The 23,164-nt window shown below is 42.8% G+C and overlaps 1 protein-coding gene across 2 annotated transcripts in view; it reads right to left on the bottom strand.

Annotated features, from left to right (window-relative positions):
• Window positions 1-19,483, bottom strand: part of p4ha2 (procollagen-proline, 2-oxoglutarate 4-dioxygenase (proline 4-hydroxylase), alpha polypeptide 2) — a 42,282-nt gene extending 22,799 nt beyond the window's left edge. For both annotated transcript variants that reach the window (XM_064982264.1, XM_064982263.1), the window contains exons 1-5: window positions 19,394-19,483; window positions 8,016-8,115; window positions 2,940-3,036; window positions 2,418-2,569; window positions 143-280 (exon numbers count right to left, since the gene is read on the bottom strand). In XM_064982264.1, coding sequence (XP_064838336.1) covers window positions 143-280; window positions 2,418-2,569; window positions 2,940-3,036; window positions 8,016-8,097 — 469 coding nt within the window. In that variant the 5' untranslated portion in view covers window positions 8,098-8,115; window positions 19,394-19,483. The remainder of the gene's footprint in view (window positions 1-142; window positions 281-2,417; window positions 2,570-2,939; window positions 3,037-8,015; window positions 8,116-19,393) is intronic.
• Between the last annotated feature and the right edge of the window lie 3,681 nt (window positions 19,484-23,164).

Raw genomic sequence — 23,164 nt, 5'->3', positions numbered from 1 at the left:
GAAGGGCCAGGTTGAGATACGCTCAGCTCACATACTGTGATAACACATATGGAGACTTCTAGAATCTTCCTTGGCAGCGTTGGAGTGATTTTATCGGTGTCTGCAGGGAGTCAGAGAGAGAATAACAACACTCCTTCTTTACCTGGCAGTTTTCCCCTGGCAAAACTCTCAGAGTCCAGTTTGTACGTGTCCTGGAGACGCATCAGTGCCTTGGCAGCACCTTTCTCATCCTCCTGGTCAGGGAAGTACTGCCTGTGTACTGTCATGTTGGAGATAAACCCTGAGGAACCACAGTGATATATACACAGAGTGAAACGGTTTAAAATGATTCAAATCTTGAGTCATAGAAAGCTTTCTCCCAAGTACCACTCTATTCATTTTATAGTGGACTACTTTTGACCAGGGCACATAAATAACAAATTGACCAGGGCACATAAATAACAAATTGACCAGGGCACATAAATAATAACATTGACAGTGAGCTCAATACAAAGTTTCTGTAGAAATAAATCAGATCAAGCCTGAACTGTGTGATGTAGTAGGGAGTTGTAGTTTCAAACAGGCCAATATTCTACATAGTTTAGAGCAGAAAACACGACAATTAACTACAATGACCATAATCCTTTGCATGGCCGCTTACTTGTCCATTCTGTGTGGAGCAGACACGGAGACGGAGAGAAGAGAGAATGTGCGAGAGGGATAGAAAGCAGTTGCTTCGCAAGGTATCTCTACCTGAAAATATAAGTGATTGATAGTTGCTCTTCAGCGATCATAAAATGATGCCTTATTTACTTTAAAACAACGACTAAAAATGTTATTTTGTCAGACAGCATAGGCAGCAGCTCTATAGAGATGAGATGATGACTTGGAATAAAGTCATTAAATAAAACAAATATTTTATTAAAGTAAAGTCATATGAAGAAATGATGGTTTGTCAGGACCCGGTTACGAACCTGGGTCTCCGGAGTGAGAAACAGTCACTTAACCAACTGAGCCACGAATAGTCAGCAGAACCCAGAAGATGAGGCAGACACAGCAGTACTTAAGACGGTGTATTTAATAAAGTAAAAAGGAGAAGTCCTTCAATACAAAATTGGCAAATCCAAAAGGTGGTAGGAATAGCACAAAAAAGCCTTAAGAGATACTCAAAAACAAAAACAGAATTCCACAAGAGCATCCACCGGAATTGACAAGAATACACAGAACACTAGGGCTGGGTGCTAACATACAAACACAGAGCACAGAACTGAGGGAAATTAAGGGTTTAAATACAATCAGGGGAAAACGAGGCACAGGTGCAAATAATAATGGGGAACAAGGGAAAAAACATAAGGTCAAAAAGCACAATGGGGGCATCTAGTGACCAAAACCCGGAACAACCCTGGCCAAATCCTGACATGGTTAATAAGTGATAAGCAGTAATGGGCAGTCACGAGCATCATGGGACTTTTATAATTGTTTTATTCTGTGTTGTTAGAGCATTCCCCCACATAACGCATTGTGCATTTACTGTCTAAAAGAATGACTGAAATCAAAAACATTTTAAGTAAATTTGAAATGAAACCGAACCGACCTCAAACAGCACTAATCGCTCAGCAATAATAAGGTGCTATTTGGGATACATACAAATAGTCAAAGGCACCAAGCACAGAACATCTGCAGTGGAGCTGCCTGGTGTGCAATGATATAATATGTGATCTAGTGTGTGAGGTTCAGATAACTAGAGAATGTACACTGTGGTTCTAGTCACGTATAGCAGTGGTTCTCAAACCTCTCCTCAGGGAACCCAAGACATTTTAATATTTTGTTGACTCACCTGATACACCTAATCAAGGGTTTGCTGATTAGTTGACAAGATGAATCAGGTGTGCTAGCTCTGGAATATATCAAATACATGGAACGGCTTGGGGTCACTGAGGAGAGGTTTGAGAACCACTGACGTATAGGCTAAGGGAGACTAGCTGATATAATAACGGTATCTACAGGTATTTTTGTTGCCTCTAGTGATTGCTAGATAACAAACACACAGTGTGTTACGATCCAGCCCTAATATCAACAAATACACTGGACCTTCCATTTAGCCTCCTTCCAGACATCTGACAACACCAAGTTGGTGGGTCCACATTTACGCTCAGTAGCATGGCTGTGCATACAGCATGCAAAGACAAACATATAAGTAAGACAGAAGACAGAAGACAATTACACACACGCACACACGGAAGACGTGACCAATGTAAACAGATACAGCTGCACAGCCAGTGTTATCTCTCAGCTCCACTCTACTCTGCAGATGTGGGGTTGGAGCAGGATGGATCACAATTGGCCCCACACCCCTTTCTCCATAAGCCTTCACACACCCACACAAAGAGAAGCTATATAGAAGCTGTAACCTCTCCCTCCCTCCATCCCTATCGTACCGTCTGAAGGGTCCTGCAGCACCAGGCTCTCCAGCTCGGACCACTCCGTGTTGAGCCTCTTCATCAGCTTGTAGGCGTTGACGGGGTGGGCCAGGTAGCCCTCCGGGTCTAAGGTGGAGGCACGCGTCAGCACGTCCAGCTTGTTGGCCCAGCTACAGCACATGGAGGGAAAGAGTCAGGTTCAGGCTAGTAGAAAAGTATCTCCAGTCGTGCTACAATCCGATCATTGATCATCTCACAAACTGACCTATTCCATCTGTCAGTTAGGCATATTCTGGCAAATGAACATCATTGGGAAAAAAAAGCTAAAAGGATTCTATGGTTACAGATTCTATGGTTACAGATTCTATGGTTACAGAGTCTATGGTTACAGGTTCTATGGTTACAGGTTCTATGGTTACAGGTTCTATGGTTACAGGTTCTATGGTTAAAGATTCTATGGATACAGAGTCTATGGTTACAGAGTCTATGGTTACAGAGTCTATGGTTACAGAGTCTATGGTTACAGATTGTAGTGTTCACCTTTTCACAGCATCTAGTTTGGATTCCTCTGCTTTGATGTATTCTTTCAAGGACTGAACCAACTCCTTCTCTGTGTATATCAGGTCTGTCATTTGACCTAATAGAAGGTTTAAGGGAAAAAAGCAATTCTGTGAAGTTGAAAACTGAAGACGACTCATTCAATATCCTGAATCTTTTGTGTTATAACAGACTACTGTACACCTATGTTATAAACGTGTTAGGCAACCAGGTTGAGTCATTTCCCATGATCATCATTTCCTGAGAGAAAGTGGATGCAGAATGTGCTTCGGTTTAATGGTCCGTGAAATATTTAAGCTATTTTCTGAACAGTTTCCGACACAGACTTTAGTAAGTGAAAACGCAAAAAAATGCTCAACACGTAGCCTCCTCTGCTGAGATTGTGTAGTATTATGTGTCCAACCACACCACATTATAAATACCCATGTGTCTTTGAGGTAAGGGGGTGTGGCTGCCGATGTATGCGGAAAACAATTCCATAGCAACGCTGGACAGTTAGGAGTGAGCTCAATGCGGTTGCCAGGAGGACAGTGAAACAGCTTCACGGCACATTTGTATCTTAGTCTAATGGCTGCCAAACTAAGCAAAGTAAAGTAAATTACTACTTCAACTAACATTATACAGGCTGCTGGTGCCCCTTGGAGTGAAATTAAGTTCAAAATGTTATTTCAGAAATTGGACTGAATAAGAACAACTTCTACTTGCTTAGTTACTAATATTTGTTGCATTGAGAAAATCTGTTAATAAGTCTGCTTTAAACGATGTAAACTCTCCTAAGCTTTGTCTGATGCAGGCGTTTCCTTCCGTTGATAGCTTTGCTGCTTTAAACGATGTAAACTCTCCTAAGCTTTGTCTGATGCAGGCGTTTCCTTCCGTTGATAGCTTTGCTGCTTTAAACGATGTAAACTCTCCTAAGCTTTGTCTGATGCAGGCGTTTCCTTCCGTTGATAGCTTTGCTGCTTTAAACGATGTAAACTCTCCTAAGCTTTGTCTGATGCAGGCGTTTCCTTCCGTTGATAGCTTTGCTGCTTTAAACGATGTAAACTCTCCTAAGCTTTGTCTGATGCAGGCGTTTCCTTCCGTTGATAGCTTTGCTGCTTTAAACGATGTAAACTCTCCTAAGCTTTGTCTGATGCAGGCGTTTCCTTCCGTTGATAGCTTTGCTGCTTTAAACGATGTAAACTCTCCTAAGCTTTGTCTGATGCAGGCGTTTCCTTCCGTTGATAGCTTTGCTGCTTTAAACGATGTAAACTCTCCTAAGCTTTGTCTGATGCAGGCGTTTCCTTCCGTTGATAGCTTTGCTGCTTTAAACGATGTAAACTCTCCTAAGCTTTGTCTGATGCAGGCGTTTCCTTCCGTTGATAGCTTTGCTGCTTTAAACGATGTAAACTCTCCTAAGCTTTGTCTGATGCAGGCGTTTCCTTCCGTTGATAGCTTTGCTGCTTTAAACGATGTAAACTCTCCTAAGCTTTGTCTGATGCAGGCGTTTCCTTCCGTTGATAGCTTTGCTGCTTTAAACGATGTAAACTCTCCTAAGCTTTGTCTGATGCAGGCGTTTCCTTCCGTTGATAGCTTTGCTGCTTTAAACGATGTAAACTCTCCTAAGCTTTGTCTGATGCAGGCGTTTCCTTCCGTTGATAGCTTTGCTGCTTTAAACGATGTAAACTCTCCTAAGCTTTGTCTGATGCAGGCGTTTCCTTCCGTTGATAGCTTTAGATGTTTAAGCTTTGTCTGATGCAGGCGTTTCCTTTTAAACGATGTAAACTCTCCTAAGCTTTGTCTGATGCAGGCGTTTCCTTCCGTTGATAGCTTTGCTGCTTTAAACGATGTAAACTCTCCTAAGCTTTGTCTGATGCAGGCGTTTCCTTCCGTTGATAGCTTTGCTGCTTTAAACGATGTAAACTCTCCTAAGCTTTGTCTGATGCAGGCGTTTCCTTCCGTTGATAGCTTTGCTGCTTTAAACGATGTAAACTCTCCTAAGCTTTGTCTGATGCAGGCGTTTCCTTCCGTTGATAGCTTTGCTGCTTTAAACGATGTAAACTCTCCTAAGCTTTGTCTGCAGGCGTTTCCTTCCGTTGATGCAGGTAAACTCTCCGCTTTGTTTCCTTCCGTTGATAGCTTTGCTGCTTTAAACGATGTAAACTCTCCTAAGCTTTGTCTGATGATGCAGGCGTTTCCTTCCGTTGATAGCTTTGCTGCTTTAAACGATGTAAACTCTCCTAAGCTTTGTCTGATGCAGGCGTTTCCTTCCGTTGATAGCTTTGCTGCTTTAAACGATGTAAACTCTCCTAAGCTTTGTCTGATGCAGGCGTTTCCTTCCGTTGATAGCTTTGCTGCTTTGCGATGTAAACTCTCCTAAGCTTTGTCTGATGCAGGCGTTTCCTTCCGTTGATAGCTTTGCTGCTTTAAACGATGTAAACTCTCCTAAGCTTTGTCTGATGCAGGCGTTTCCTTCCGTTGATAGCTTTGCTGCTTTAAACGATGTAAACTCTCCTAAGCTTTGTCTGATGCAGGCGTTTCCTTCCGTTGATAGCTTTGCTGCTTTAAACGATGTAAACTCTCCTAAGCTTTGTCTGATAGCGTTTCCTTCCGTTGATAGCTTTGCTGCTTTAAACGATGTAAACTCTCCTAAGCTTTGTCTGATGCAGGCGTTTCCTTCCGTTGATAGCTTTGCTGCTTTAAACGATGTAAACTCTCCTAAGCTTTGTCTGATGCAGGCGTTTCCTTCCGTTGATAGCTTTGCTGCTTTAAACGATGTAAACTCTCCTAAGCTTTGTCTGATGCAGGCGTTTCCTTCCGTTGATAGCTTTGCTGCTTTAAACGATGTAAACTCTCCTAAGCTTTGTCTGATGTTTCCTTCCGTTGATAGCTTTGCTGCTTTAAACGATGTAAACTCTCCTAAGCTTTGTCTGATGCAGGCGTTTCCTTCCGTTGATAGCTTTGCTGCTTTAAACGATGTAAACTCTCCTAAGCTTTGTCTGATGCAGGCGTTTCCTTCCGTTGATAGCTTTGCTGCTTTAAACGATGTAAACTCTCCTAAGCTTTGTCTGATGCAGGCGTTTCCTTCCGTTGATAGCTTTGCTGCTTTAAACGATGTAAACTCTCCTAAGCTTTGTCTGATGTTTCCTTCCGTTGATAGCTTTGCTGCTTTAAACGATGTAAACTCTCCTAAGCTTTGTCTGATGCAGGCGTTTCCTTCCGTTGATAGCTTTGCTGCTTTAAACGATGATAGCTTTGCTGCTTTAAACGATGTAAACTCTCCTAAGCTTTGTTTGTTTCCTTCGTTGATAGCTTTGCTGCTTTAAACGATGTAAACTCTCCTAAGCTTTGTCTGATGCAGGCGTTTCCTTCCGTTGATAGCTTTGCTGCTTTAAACGATGTAAACTCTCCTAAGCTTTGTCTGATGCAGGCGTTTCCTTCCGCTTTTGATAAGCTTTGCTGATGCTTTAAACGATGTAAACTCTCCTAAGCTTTGTCTGATGCAGGCGTTTCCTTCCGTTGATAGCTTTGCTGCTTTAAACGATGTAAACTCTCCTAAGCTTTGTCTGATGCAGGCGTTTCCTTCCGTTGATAGCTTTGCTGCTTTAAACGATGTAAACTCTCCTAAGCTTTGTCTGATGCAGGCGTTTCCTTCCGTTGATAGCTTTGCTGCTTTAAACGATGTAAACTCTCCTAAGCTTTGTCTGATGCAGGCGTTTCCTTCCGTTGATAGCTTTGCTGCTTTTATGCTGCTTTTATGCGGGTCAGATTTGAGAAGAGTTCAGAGACTTCGAAAATGTGATCGAGATAATTATTTTATTGACTTATGCCATGTTCTTATGCTATCTGAGTGACTCAAACATTATAACAAAATCAATGTGGGTCCCATGCCATGACAAAATACTCCTGAATGCATCATCTTTGGCATTTTAGATTCTCCCTGACAGTCTAGCTTTAATTTGGTGATTGTTAGTTCTCAAAGATTCTTTATTTAAATACTATATAGGACCATTATCTTTTTTGCATACTTTATATCTGGTTTAAGTTGTTTAAGTTTACACTGGAAAAGTTGTATTATCATTTTGATTTTATTGTTTGGACTTAGGTGGTCAGAAAAAAACATTTAGGCAGCCCACTCAATACTTTTCTACACACAAAACCCTGATGTTATGTCATACATATAAGGGTAATAATGCTATAGGCCTACTTATAGATTTGTAGTGGTACAGGCATACACTACAGAGGCGTAATGCTATAGGCCTACTTATAGATTTGTAGTGGTACAGGCATACACTACAGAGGCGTAATGCTATAGGCCTACTTATAGATTTGTAGTGGTACAGGCATACACTACAGAGGCGTAATGCTATAGGCCTACTTATAGACTTGTAGTGGTACAGGCATACACTACAGAGGCGTAATGCTATAGGCCTACTTATAGATTTGTAGTGGTACAGACATACACTACAGAGGCGTAATGCTATAGGCCTACTTATAGATTTGTAGTGGTACAGGCATACACTACAGAGGCGTAATGCTATAGGCCTACTTATAGATTTGTAGTGGTACAGACATACACTACAGAGGCGTAATGGTATAGGCCTACTTATAGACTTGTAGTGGTACAGGCATACACTACAGAGGCGTAATGCTATAGGCCTACTTATAGATTTGTAGTGGTACAGGCATACACTACAGAGGCGTAATGCTATAGGCCTACTTATAGATTTGTAGTGGTACAGGCATACACTACAGAGGCGTAATGCTATAGGCCTACTTATAGACTTGTAGTGGTACAGGCATACACTACAGAGGCGTAATGCTATAGGCCTACTTATAGATTTGTAGTGGTACAGACATACACTACAGAGGCGTAATGGTATAGGCCTACTTATAGACTTGTAGTGGTACAGGCATACACTACAGAGGCGTAATGCTATAGGCCTACTTATAGATTTGTAGTGGTACAGGCATACACTACAGAGGCGTAATGCTATAGGCCTACTTATAGACTTGTAGTGGTACAGGCATACACTACAGAGGCGTGATGCTATAGGTATACAGTACATATAGGCTTACCTATAGAGGTGAAGACTTCAGCCTGTATGCTACAACAGCAGCAGACCAGAGCCAGGGAGAGGAGGGACGGGTATTTTCTCATTGTACTGGTAGACAAGACCTGCAATGACGTCACACAATCACGTCAGTCATTCAATTCAATTCAACGTTATGTATCCCCTCAGGGGTGATTAAGAAAGGCATGTCAGTTAGTCAATCAGGCATACCCTTTCCATTATCCACACAACAAATTACATTAGGCTTTCAGAGACGCAATATGAGAAAAATTGTTTAAGTGGCAATGTTTCCATTATTTCAAAGTTGTCTGTGCAATAATACTGTGTGTTAATAGTTTCCAACAGGCCTTTTCCTAATATGTGAGCCATTACTGGCCAGTTGTTACTTGGTAGGCCCTGTGCTGTCTGGCGTCTTGTCATCTGAGTCTAAAATGGCTGCAAAACAAGGGCCTTCATTGGGGCTGGGCCGTCACGTGCCTGATGAAAAAGGATGACTAATAGAGTGAATCTCAAAATAATTTCCCTTGACTCATCATATATGCTCTCCTCGCCTCCTATAACACATCAGAGGGAAGCTAGTGGAGCTTTGGAGTAGAAGACTGCTAAAAGGTCTGGTAACCAACTACAGTATGTCTGGAACTTGGGTTCATGGGGTCATGGGGTTAGGGGACAGGCAGAGTGTACTAGACTGCTGCTTCATTTGCTTCCCTAATGGTTAAGAATCCCAAAAACCTGTCTGGCTAACAAATACAGAGGAATTACTTGGTTGAAAGAAGTACTCATTCGACCAAAGACAAAACAACATTTTCCACTTTCTCTCTCCTATATAAAACCCCAAATACTGTTGACATAGACACACAAAATATATACTTCAGAGAGAGAGATAGAGTTTCCAGAGTTTCCAGCAGAGCGCTTCTAAACTCTCTCCAGCTGCTTCACCATATAATTCCTGTTATGACTGTTTACTGACAGTTTGTCTAATAAATCCCAGCTCACTCCAAACTGTCTGGACCCCTTTCTTCTCCTTAATCCAGCTCAAATTTGGGATTACCACCACCAACAACGTCTAGTAAAATACAGTGTGATATCTAATTGTCAAACAGAGCTGATGAATCTGAAGCATGCTAAAGGTGTTCTATGGAGTGGGAAAAAAACTAGCTTAATCAATAACTGTTTGTGTCTAGTTTTGATTGAACCGTGAAAGCTATGACAACGGATTTAAAATTCTTAAATATTTGTGACTATTCCTACATTATGCTTCCAATTGTTTATTACTATGCTATATTTTTAAAAGTGAAACACTGAAAAAGGAGGGCAGAATTGATAGATTTATATGTACAGTATATGCCATCATTTTGCAGTTAATTGTTTTCATCAACATTATACCAATCCCTTGAGTCTTTCCAGATGATGAGTCCAATAATCATTTGTGTGATGTTATGAGCAGAGGGAGAGGTGGAGGAGCAGAGATGGCTTCGAGCTAAAGCACTACCTACAGTGCCTTCGGAAAGTATTGACCCCCTTGACTTTTTCCACATCGTGGAAATAATTTGACCCTGAGCCTGCCTGCCGTCCTGTACCTTTGCCTCTGTTGCTGTAATAAACATTGTTACTTCGACACGGTCTGCATCTGGGTCTTACCTTATCCTGATATATATAAGGTCCCACAGTTGACAGTGCATGTCAGAGCAAAAACCAAGCCATGAGGTCGACAGGGTTGTGTTGAAGCACAGATCTGGGGAAGGGTACCAAAACGTTTCTGCAGCATTGAAAGTTCACAAGAACACAGTGGCCTCCATCATTCTTAAATGAAAGATGTTTGGAACCTCCTAAACTCTTCCCAGAGCTGGCCGCCCGGCCAAATTGAGCAACCGGGGGAGAAGGTCCTTGGTCAGAGAGGTGACAACGACCCTGATGGTCACTCTGACAGAGCTCTAGAGTTCCTCTGTGGAGATGGGAGAACGTTCCAGAAGGACAACCATCTCTGCAGCACTCGACCAATCAGGCCTGTATGGTAGAGTGGCCAGTCAGAAGCCACTCCTCAGTAAAAGGCACATTACAGCCCACTTGGAGTTTGCCAAAAAGCACCTAAAGACTCTCAGACCATGAGAAACAAGATTCTTTGTTCTGACGAAACCACGATTAAAAAAAATATTTAACATTAATTTAACTAGGCAAGTCAGTTAAGAACAAATTCTTAAGATTGAGCTCTTAGCCTGAATACCAAGGACGTCTGGAGGAAACCTAGCACCATCCCTACAATGAAACATAGTGGTGGCAGCATCATGCTGTGGGGATGTTTTTCAGTCGCAGGGACTAGAAGACTAGTCAGGAACGAGGCAAAGATGAATGAAGCAAATTACAGAGAGAACCTTGATGGAAACTTGCTCCAGAGTGCTCAGACTGGGGTGAAGGTTCACCTTCCAACAGGACAACGACCCTAAGCACACAGCCAAGACAACGCAGAAGTGGCTTCGGGAAACTGGAAGCGCGTGAAACTGAAAGCGCGAACCACTGCATTTAATCAGGGCAAGGTGACTGGAAACATGACCGAATACAAACAGTGCAGCTATTCCCTCCGCAAGGCTATCAAACAAGCTTAGCGTCAGTATAGAGACAAAGTAGAATCTCAATTCAACGGCTCAGACACAAGAGGTATGTGGCATGGTCTACAGTCAATCACGGACAACAAAAAGAAAACCAGCCCAGTCACGGACCAGGATGTCTTGCTCCCAGGCAGACTAAATAACTTTTTTGCCCGCTTTGAGGACAATACAGTGCCACTGACACGGCCTGCAACGAAAACATGCGGACTCTCCTTCACTGCAGCCGAGGTGAGTAAAACATTTAAACGTGTTAACCCTCGCAAGGCTGCAGGCCCAGACGGCATCCCCAGCCGCACCCTCAGAGCATGCGCAGACCAGCTGGCTGGTGTGTTTACGGACATATTCAATCAATCCCTATACCAGTCTGCTATTCCCACATGCTTCAAGAGGGCCACCATTGTTCCTGTTCCCAAGAAAGCTAAGGTAACTGAGCTAAATGACTACCGCCCCGTAGCACTCACTTCCGTCATCATGAAGTGCTTTGAGAGACTAGTCAAGGACCATATCACCTCCACCCTACCTGACACTCTAGACCCACTCCAATTTGCTTACCGCCCAAATAGGTCCACAGACGATGCAATCTCAACCACACTGCACACTGCCCTAACCCATCTGGACAAGAGGAATACCTATGTGAGAATGCTGTTCATCGACTACAGCTCGGCATTTAACACCATAGTACCCTCCAAGCTCGTCATCAAGCTCAAGACCCTGGGTCTCGACCCCGCCCTGTGCAACTGGGTACTGGACTTCCTGACGGGCCGCCCCCAGGTGGTGAGGGTAGGCAACAACATCTCCTCCCCGCTGATCCTCAACACTGGGGCCCCACAAGGTGCGTTCTGAGCCCTCTCCTGTACTCCCTGTTCACCCACGACTGCGTGGCCACGCACGCCTCCAACTCAATCATCAAGTTTGGTAGGCTTGATTACCAACAACGACGAGACGGCCTACAGGGAGGAGGTGAGGGCCCTCGGAGTGTGGTGTCAGGAAAATAACTTCACACTCAATGTCAACAAAACTAAGGAGATGATTGTGGACTTTGGAAACAGCAGAGGGAACACCCCCCTATCCACATCGATGGAACAGTAGTGGAGAGGGTAGTAAGTTTTATGTTCCTCGGCATACACATCACAGACAAACTGAATTGGTCCACCCACACAGACAGCATCGTGAAGAAGAGAAGGCGCAGCAGCGTCTCTTCAACCTCAGGAGGCTGAAGAAATTCGGCTTGTCACCAAAAGCACTCACAAACTTCTACAGATGCACAATCGAGAGCATCCTGGCGGGCTGTATCACCGCCTGGTACGGCAACTGCTCCGCCCACAACCATAATGCTCTCCAGAGGGTAGTGAGGTCTGCACAACACATCACCGGGGGCAAACTACCTGCACTCCAGGACACCTACACCACCCGGATGTTCCCGGAAGGCCATAAAGATCATCAAGGACAACAACCACCCGAGCCACTGCCTGTTCACCCCGCTATCATCCAGAAGGCGAGGTCAGTACAGGTGCATCAAAGCTGGGACCGAGAGACTGAAAAACAGCTTCTATCTCAAGGCCATCGGACTGTTAAACAGCAACCACTAACATTGAGTGGCTGCTGCCAACACACTGACTCAACTCCAGCCACTTTAATAATGGGAATTGATGGGAAATGATGTAAAATATATCACTATAATGCTACCTAATATAATGTTTACATACCCTACATTATTCATCTCATATGTATACGTATATACTGTACTCTATATCATCTACTGCATCCTTATGTAATACATGTATCACTAGCCACTTTAACTATGCCACTTTGTTTACATACTCATCTCATATGTATATACTGTACTCGATACCATCTACTGTATCTTGCCTATGCTGCTCTGTACCATCACTCATTCATATATCTTTATGTACATATTCTTTATCCCCTTACACTTGTGTATAAGACAGTAGTTTTGGAATTGTTAGTTAGATTACTTGTTGGTTATTACTGCATTGTCGGAACTAGAAGCACAAGCATTTCGCTACACTCGCATTAACATCTGCTAACCATGTGTATGTGACAAATAAAATTTGATTTGATTTGAAAAGTCTCTGAATTGTCCTTAATTGGCCGAAAGAGCCCGGACTTGAACCCAATCGAACATCTCTGGAGAGACCTGAAAATGCCTGTGCACCAACACTCCCCATCCAACCTGACAGAGCTTGAGAGGATCTGCAGAGAAGATTGGGAGAAACTCACCAAATACCAGTGTGCCAAGCTTGTAGCATCATACCCAAGAAGACTCGATGCTGTAATCACTGCCAAAGGTGCATCAACAAAGTACTGAGTAAAGCGTCTGAATACTTATGTAACTGTGATATTTCTGTTTATTATTATTTTTTACTAGCAAACATTTCTAAAAACCTGTTGTGCTTTGTCATTATGGGGTATTGTGTGTAGATTTATGAGGGGGAAAAAAACAATTTCATACATTTTAGAATAAGGCTGTAACGTAACAAAATGTGGAAAGTCAAGGGGTCTGAATATTTTCCAAAAGCACTGTATATCTGTGATATAGGTTGTATCACATCCGGCTGTGATTGGGAGTCCCATAGAACGGAGCACAATTGGCCCAGCGTCGTCCAGGTTTGGCCGGGGTATACGGTCATTGTAAATAAGAATTTGTTCTTAACTGACTTGCCTAGTTAAATAAAGGTTAAATAAAATAAATAATGACAAAATATCACCATGGGTAAGTTTTGTCCCCCCCAAATAACGGAATTGGTATCGGACCCCCAAAAAAAACATATCGGTAGGGCTCTAATTTGTATTCCAATCTAGCTACTGACTGATTGTACATTATATTTATTTTTGCTTAACATTGACCAGAGGCTGGGATGAACTCACAGTGAAACTGTTGCTGTGTAAAAATAGATATGCTCTAGTTAATCTGGATAAATGACCTGATCAAGCATAAACACACACACCCTCCCCAGGCTGAGAACATGCTGAGACAACCCACCCAAGCCTCAGACTTCACCTTTCCAGATATATGTCATTTCCTAACATTAACTCATTACTCACAACACACTGCTAAAACATTCATCCCACAACACCTTTCACCTCAGGAGTAAAATTTTCCTCTAATTTTTTGGGGCGCTGAGCGAACTGCAACGTTGTGAAAATTCTGTGTGTTTACTGTGAAAACTGAGGCTGTACCCCCTTTACTGTTTCAGACAGTGGTCAAGTAGATTACTGTGGATGATAATAATGTAGACCTCCCAGAGTGGCCTACCATCAAAAACAATGGAGAAAATGCATCCCTTAACATGGAAATAGCTGTTCAATCATTCAGCCTAAAGCAGCAGCCAATGTGTGGTGTTCAATGTAGTTCTACATCCCATGAGACTGAAAAAAACATGCAGGTCTGTTTATACATTTCCCATACCATTATTACAGAGAATCAGACAAATCATGCAACCCTGCCTATTGGCTACTTAGCTTTTTCAAACCTGTCTCAAAACTCAACACTGCCCCTTTAAGACAAAAACAAGCTCTTTACCCCACTTGCCTTTCAAAGTTGTCTAGAAATGTACACGTTTTGTGTTCTTGTAAGAAGCAATCACTCCCCCATTGCTGACTGCAAATTATCTATAACTGGGCTAATTACTCACAAACTAGCAAAGGATATGAACAAATGTGCACACATGGCTACATGCAGCTCTCGCTTTGATCTCTAATCAAATCAAATTTTATTTGTCACATGCGCCAAATACAACAGGTCTGGGATGCCATTTGATTAGCTGTTCAGGAGTCTTATGGCTTGGGGGTAGAAGCTGTTTAGAAGGCTCAAGCACATCCACTCACGACCGCTCATACTGTTAACACAGTCCAGTTCAAAGTGAATGGCACAGATCTATATTTGCATATAGGCGTGCTGCAGCTCTGATTGGTTATGGTGCACCGGTCTGTGTCGAGTACAAGCCTGAGTCGTGCCTGTCAATGCAATAGAAACCTACTCCGATGTATTTTGCATACTAAGTCTTGCATTGTTGTTTTGGGCATGTTGCATTGAAAGCGGCTCAAATTGCATTGATTCGATTACAATTCCGACAGTAAAGCAAATGTTGATAGTGTTACCTATGGGGGAAAAGTTGAATATTGTGCTTCTCTGTGCAGGCTGATAATTCTTCTGGGCGGCAGTCTCCAGGGAGCTGCACGCCCCCGCAAAGCTTAGAGGGAACAGGAGGCCAACCCACTCACTCCCTTCCATCTCGGCAGCACACTAGTAAAAAATGTTTTCTCTGTGTTACTTGAGTTGAAAGAAGGAGATGTGTTCAAGAATAGACCTCTCCAATATGTATGATGAGCTGAGATCCAGTAAGTTTGATAAGGATTCAGAGTTGACACAAGGTCAGGGCTAAGTGATCAAGATCCTCAATACAGTCCAGGTCTTACTGCAACTGTTTGTTGTTTGTCAGCCTGAGCAACCTTTGACGTGAGCTCCACAATGAACTGCAAAGCATCCAATCAAGGACGCAGCAACACTGTTCAGCATTGAGCCTCATGATGTCACTGCTAGCGCACCTCTATTTTGGCATTTATCTGGATATCTGTTTATACAGTTTGACTCAAGCAGTGCAGGCACTCATTACACAAACTTGATCTAACACCAAGCTCCCTCCTGGCTGTGTACACATATGGGCTCATATAATTCCGGTGTTATATTGCAGTAACATTTGCAAACACTAACACCACACACAGACGTACGCACACGCACACAGACTCACAAACTCACACGCTCCCACAAGTAATGATGTTCTTTAAACAGAATATTGAGATGTAAACCTACATTGTAGTAGAGTATCTGTGCACAGATAATCAAATCAAATTTTATTTGTCACATACACATGGTTAGCAGATGTTAATGCGAGTGTAGCGAAATGCTTGTGCTTCTAGTTCCGACAATGCAGTAATAACCAACAAGTAATCTAACTAACAATTCCTAAACTACTGTCTTATACACAGTGTAAGGGGATAAAGAATATGTACATAAGGATATATGAATGAGTGATGGTACAGAGCAGCATAGGCAAGATACAGTAGATGGTATCGAGTACAGTATATACATATGAGATGAGTATGTAAACAAAGTGGAATAGTTAAAGTGGCTAGTGATACATGTATTACATAAGGATGCAGTCGATGATATAGAGTACAGTATATACGTATGCATATGAGATGAATAATGTAGGGTAAGTAACATTATATAAGGTAGCATTGTTTAAAGTGGCTAGTGATATATTTACATCATTTCCCATCAATTCCCATTATTAAAGTGGCTGGAGTTGAGTCAGTGTCAGTGTGTTGGCAGCAGCCACTCAATGTTAGTGGTGGCTGTTTAACAGTCTGATGGCCTTGAGATAGAAGCTGTTTTTCAGTCTCTCGGTCCCAGCTTTGATGCACCTGTACTGACCTCGCCTTCTGGATGATAGCGGGGTGAACAGGCAGTGGCTCGAGTGGTTGATGTCCTTGATGATCTTTATGGCCTTCCTGTAACATCGGGTGGTGTAGGTGTCCTGGAGGGCAGGTAGTTTGCCCCCGGTGATGCGTTGTGCAGACCTCACTACCCTCTGGAGAGCCTTACGGTTGAGGGCGGAGCAGTTGCCGTACCAGGCGGTGATACAGCCCGCCAGGATGCTCTCGATTGTGCATCTGTAGAAGTTTGTGAGTGCTTTTGGTGACAAGCCGAATTTCTTCAGCCTCCTGAGGTTGAAGAGGCGCTGCTGCGCCTTCTTCACGATGCTGTCTGTGTGGGTGGACCAATTCAGTTTGTCTGTGATGTGTATGCCGAGGAACATAAAACTTACTACCCTCTCCACTACTGTTCCATCGATGTGGATAGGGGGGTGTTCCCTCTGCTGTTTCCAAAGTCCACAATCATCTCCTTAGTTTTGTTGACGTTGAGTGTGAGGTTATTTTCCTGACACCACACTCCGAGGGCCCTCACCTCCTCCCTGTAGGCCGTCTCGTCGTTGTTGGTAATCAAGCCTACCACTGTTGTGTCGTCCGCAAACTTGATGATTGAGTTGGAGGCGTGCGTGGCCACGCAGTCGTGGGTGAACAGGGAGTACAGGAGAGGGCTCAGAACGCACCCGCACCCGTCTAGGCCTGCAGCCTTGCGAGGGTTAACACGTTTAAATGTTTTACTCACCTCGGCTGCAGGGAAGGAGAGACCGCATGTTTCCGTTGCAGGCCGTGTCAGTGGCACTGTATTGTCCTCAAAGCGGGCAAAAAAGTTATTTAGTCTGCCTGGGATCAAGACATCATGGTCCGTGACTGGGCTGGATTTCTTCCTGTAGTCCGTGATTGACTGTAGACCCTGCCACATGCCTCTTGTGTCTGAGCCGTTGAATTGAGATTCTACTTTGTCTCTGTACTGACGCTTAGCTTGTTTGATAGCCTTACGGAGGGAATAGCTGCACTGTTTGTATTCAGTCATGTTACCAGACACCTTGCCCTGATTGAAAGCAGTGGTTCGCGCTTTCAGTTTCACGCGAATGCTGCCATCAATCCACGGTTTCTGGTTAGGGAATGTTTTAATCGTTGCTATGGGAACGACATCTTCCACGCACGTTCTAATGAACTCGCACACCGAATCAGCGTATTCGTCAATGTTGTTATCTGACGCAATACGAAACATGTCCCAGTCCACGTGATGGAAGCAGTCTTGGAGTGTGGAGTCAGCTTGGTCGGACCAGCGTTGGACAGACCTCAGCGTGGGAGCTTCTTTTTTAGTTTTTGTCTGTAGGCAGGTATCAGCAAAATGGAGTCGTGGTCAGCTTTTCCGAAAGGGGGCGGGGCAGGGCCTTATATGCGTCGCTGAAGTTAGAGTAACAGTGATCCAAGGTTTTTCCACCCCTGGTTGCGCAATCGATATGCTGATAAAATTTAGGGAGTCTTGTTTTCAGATTAGCCTTGTTAAAATCCCCAGCAACAATGAATGCAGCCTCCGGATAAATGGTTTCCAGTTTGCAAAGAGTTAAATAAAGTTCGTTCAGAGCCATCGATGTGTCTGCTTGGGGGGGGGGGGTATATACGGCTGTGATTATAATCGAAGAGAATTCTCTTGGTAGATAATGCGGTCTACATTTGATTGTGAGGAATTCTAAATCAGGTGAACAGAAGGATTTGAGTTCCTGTATGTTTCTTTCATCGCACCATGCCTCGTTAGCCATAAGGCATACACCCCCACCCCTCTTCTTACCAGAAAGGTGTTTGTTTCTGTCGGCGCGATGCGTGGAGAAACCCGTTGGCTGCACCGCTTTGGATAGCGTTTCTCCAGTGAGCCATGTTTCCGTGAAGCACAGAACGTTACAGTCTCTGATGTCCCTCTGGAATGCTACCCTTGCTCTGATTTCATCAACCTTGTTGTCAAGAGACTGGACATTGGCAAGAAGAATGCTAGGAAGTGGGGCACGATGTGCCCGTCTCCGTAGTGACCAGAAGACCGCCTCGTTTCCCTCTTTTTCTGAGTCTTTTTTTTTCTGGGTCGCTGCATGCGATCCATTCCGTTGTCCTGTTTGTAAGGCAGAACACAGGATCCGCGTCGCGAAAAACATATTCTTGGTCGTACTGATGGCGAGTTGACGCTGATCTTATTTACAGTAGTTCTTCTCGACTGTATGTAATGAAACCTAAGATGAACTGAGGTACTAATGTAAGAAATAACACGTAAAAAAAAAAAACTGCATAGTTTCCTAGGAACGTGAAGAGAGGCGGCCATCTCTGTCGGCGCCGGAAGTACACATTGACATTGCAAATAAGAAATGTCTTCCCTCAATTAAATCGAATTTGTTTCTGGGGAATGATGACTTTGTTCCTTTGTCTTATTTGAGCAGTTCTCTCTGACAGTAGGGTTATAGAGGAGTAAATGACTTCAATGACGACTTGTCAATGTCATTTCTCAGTTCTGTAACCTGCATGGCTGCTTGCCATATCTGCAGCCAGAATGCACAAAGATGTACTAAAAGTAAGAGGTTCCACCTATGGCAATATCAAATATGCATTGTAGTACCTTTATAACTAGGCTACTTAGCCTATTGCGGATCTTTCTATTGTTTCCCTGTTAAACAGATACATTAGATATGTGTATATATTGATTCACGGATCAAAGTAAAGTAACGTATCCAATAACACTTCCCAGCATAAGGACAAAAATAACCCAGACCGGCTGTCTCAACGTCTGGAAATCACATCTTCTTGCTACTTCACGCCGTGACAATGCCAGTGACGTAAGCCAAGACACCGACTTTTCTAGAAATCCCCGTCACTGGAACACTTCTGGGTCTCGTGAATGTAAAATTGTTCTGAAATCGCTCTATTTTTTATGTTGAGAGAAAGGTGAATGTATATGTAATGTTATAAATACCTATAGTTTACCTACCCCTCAAAAACCTGAAGTTATAATGGCATTCTGCAATATTGGCTAAAACTTTTAAAACTTTCTCTGCAAGTCATGTTAAATTTTTGCTGCATTATGCAACAGTTGCCAACAAGGTACGTAAAGCAAACAAATCCGCAAAAACGAGCAATTCACGATTTCATTAAATAATTCGGCAGAAATCCCAAGTTTAGCATCAAGAATGTCCCATAAAACGGGGCAGTTGTTATTGACAACCATACACAGCATGTTAAAGTAATAACATGATGCGCGCCTCTGTGTGGATATTAGATCAAGTAAGATATCATGACAGTATGCATTTGGAACATGAAAATGTATATGAAATCTTACCGTTTCTTTCCCTTGCAAGACTATCCTACACCTTTAACCGCATCAGAACATATATTCAAGACTGCCCGGGATAGGTGATTAGCACGAGTATTCTGGCAGCAGCACAAATGATGACGTCAGTTTTATGTGATAATGACACCTTCAAAATAAAACGCCCTCATTTCAAAACAGTGCAACTCATTCAGATTATATTGAATTTGTATACATTTTTAGGAGGGCTTTTTTAATCAATGGCCACAGGGGTGGTGGAGAACGAAGTGCTGCTGGGTATGTATGACACAGTCCCCCTCCAAAAATAACTATTTGGTTAGTAGAGACCCTACTGAGTATTTCCCACCCTACTTTAGCTGAGGCAGGTAGAATAGTTATCTCTTTACAAGCCAATAAGCATCTCGTATACTGTGTATTGAAGTGAATGGAGTGGGTGGATTAAGGAGTCACCAGTACTCTGTATTAACGCCGTTACGCAGCACAAGAGACCCCTTAAATTTTGCAGACTCTATTGAGTAATTCAAATACCTTATATTTGTATTTGATTAAAAGTGTATTTAAAAATATATGTAAATTAAAGAATAGCTTTCAACATACCAGTATTTGAGTAAACGTTCAAATGCTGGCATAAATACTACAATATATATTTTTAAATACGTCAATTTATCCTTTTAAATTGTTTCATGTGTTTTCAATGCTGTGAAAAACAGTTGTACTACACTAGAGTGCAAAACAATTGTGATATTACAAAGTTTAACATGTCTTTGCAGGGGGACTCTTGTTCTTTTTATAATCCACGATGATAATGCGAGCAATAATATCCTGCTGCCAGGAGAACGGTAGTGTGACGAGCAGAGACGTTATCCCTGCCACGTACAGAACCTCCTCTCATCCTAGAGAAGGTCAAAGACCTCCTACAAAATGCGCACTTCATTCTGGGACACTTCTAACCCACCGGTGGTATTAGCATTAAATCAGACTCGAATAGTTGGCTACTGATGACAAACCGTCATAGAAGGGCTGTGGATACCATGGCGCACTTAATGGAAGGAAGGTCCTTATTACCAAAATTATACATTATAAAAAGGTAGCACACCTACAACCTACACAAAATGACGCCATCTGTGGAATGGTCAAAATTCCTTCTTGTAGGCTACTTTCCAGCACATGTCTGAAGCCAGTGGAATGTTATGTAAATAATGAGTTGGTTCGAGCCGTTCGACACGTCTTGGAAGAGAAAAAACATTTTGGGATATAGACTAGGCTACAGATGCAACCAACATTCATACTGCTGTCTGGACTGAAGTTAATTACGGTAATATAATACATGCCCAGCTGCACGTTTACACAGTCCAGTTTTTTTTTCTAAAGCACTAAAGTTGTAACCTGCATGGCTGCTTGCCATATCTGCAGCCAGAATGCACAAAGATGTAGTGAAAGTAAGAGGTTCCACCTATGGCAATATCAAATATGCATTGTAGTACCTTTATAACTAGGCTACTTAGCCTATTGCGGATCTTTCTATTGTTTCCCTGTTAAACAGATACATTAGATATGTGTATATATTGATTCACGGATCAAAGTAAAGTAACGTATCCAATAACACTTCCCAGCATAAGAACAAAAATAACCCAGACCGGCTGTCTCAACGTCTGGAAATCACATCTTCTTGCTACTTCACGCCGTGACAATGCCAGTGACGTAAGCCAAGACACCGACTTTTCTAGAAATCCCCGTCACTGGAACACTTCTGGGTCTCGTGAATGTAAAATTGTTCTGAAATCGCTCTATTTTTTATGTTGAGAGAAAGGTGAATGTATATGTAATGTTATAAATACCTATAGTTTACCTACCCCTCAAAAACCTGAAGTTATAATGGCATTCTGCAATATTGGCTAAAACTTTTAAAACTTTCTCTGCAAGTCATGTTACATTTTTGCTGCATTATGCAACAGTTGCCAACAAGGTACGTAAAGCAAACAAATGCGCAAAAACGAGCAATTAATTACGGTAATATAATACATGCCCAGCTGCACGTTTACACAGTCCAGTTTTTTTTCTAAAGCACTAAAGTTCTACATCTTTCTGGATACTCAAGACATTCCACCAGAACTCCTGCTTCACCCGGCCTAGTTTGCATTTTGGACCTGTAAAATGCCAATCTTTTAGGTAATTTGGTTATTCATGATTAATTGCTGGCCACTCAGTAATGAAGTTAACAATTAGGTAACAAAGAACTGATTCCGATTTTGAGGTCAGTTTTGTGCATGCAGCTACAGCCTGTATGCTTACAAGAAACAAGCCTATTGATCAATTTTGAATGAAACCATAAAGGAAAATGCAACACTGTTACATATAATCTGTCTAACTATAAATTGCATACAAACTAGTAGACTGTTTCCATACTCATTATATTGACATTAGGCCTTATACATCAGTAAATAGGTCTATATGTTAAAAATCAAATTTTATTTGTCACATACACATGGTTAGCAGATGTTAATTCGAGTGTAGCGAAATGCTTGTGCTTCTAGTTCCGACAATGCAGTAATAACCAACAAGTAATCTAACTAACAATTCCAAAACTACTGTCTTATACACAAGTGTAAGGGGATAAAGAATATGTACATAAAGATATATGAATGAGTGATGGTACAGAGCAGCATAGGCAAGATACAGTAGATGGTATCGAGTACAGTATATACATATGAGATGAGTATGTAAACAAAGTGGCATAGTTAAAGTGGCTAGTGATACATGTATTACATAAGGATGCAGTAGATGATATAGAGTACAGTATATACGTATACATATGAGATGAATAATGTAGGGTATGTAAACATTATATTAGGTAGCATTATAGTGATATATTTTACATCATTTCCCATCAATTCCCATTATTAAAGTGGCTGGAGTTGAGTCAGTGTGTTGGCAGCAGCCACTCAATGTTAGTGGTTGCTGTTTAACAGTCCGATGGCCTTGAGATAGAAGCTGTTTTTCAGTCTCTCGTCCCAGCTTTCATGCACCTGTACTGACCTCGCCTTCTGGATGATAGCGGGGTGAACAGGCAGTGGCTCGGGTGGTTGTTGTCCTTGATGATCTTTATGGCCTTCCGGTAACATTGGGTGGTGTAGGTGTCCTGGAGGGCAGGTAGTTTGCCCCCGGTGATGCGTTGTGCAGACCTCACTACCCTCTGGAGAGCATTATGGTTGTGGGCGGAGCAGTTGCCGTACCAGGCGGTGATACAGCCCGCCAGGATGCTCTCGATTGTGCATCTGTAGAAGTTTGTGAGTGCTTTTGGTGACAAGCCGAATTTCTTCAGCCTCCTGAGGTTGAAGAGACGCTGCTGCGCCTTCTCTTCTTCACGATGCTGTCTGTGTGGGTGGACCAATTCAGTTTGTCTGTGATGTGTATGCCGAGGAACATAAAACTTACTACCCTCTCCACTACTGTTCCATCGATGTGGATAGGGGGGTGTTCCCTCTGCTGTTTCCAAAGTCCACAATCATCTCCTTAGTTTTGTTGACATTGAGTGTGAAGTTATTTTCCTGACACCACACTCCGAGGGCCCTCACCTCCTCCCTGTAGGCCGTCTCGTCGTTGTTGGTAATCAAGCCTACCAAACTTGATGATTGAGTTGGAGGCGTGCGTGGCCACGCAGTCGTGGGTGAACAGGGAGTACAGGAGAGGGCTCAGAACACACCCTTGTGGGGCCCCAGTGTTGAGGATCAGCGGGGAGGAGATGTTGTTACCTACCCTCACCACCTGGGGGCGGCCCGT

This window comes from Oncorhynchus masou, chromosome 12 (genome assembly GCF_036934945.1).
Source record: "Oncorhynchus masou masou isolate Uvic2021 chromosome 12, UVic_Omas_1.1, whole genome shotgun sequence".
Lineage (NCBI taxonomy): Eukaryota > Metazoa > Chordata > Actinopteri > Salmoniformes > Salmonidae > Oncorhynchus > Oncorhynchus masou.
Note: the sequence above shows the minus strand (reverse complement) of the source record. Positions and strands in the feature narration are given on the sequence as shown.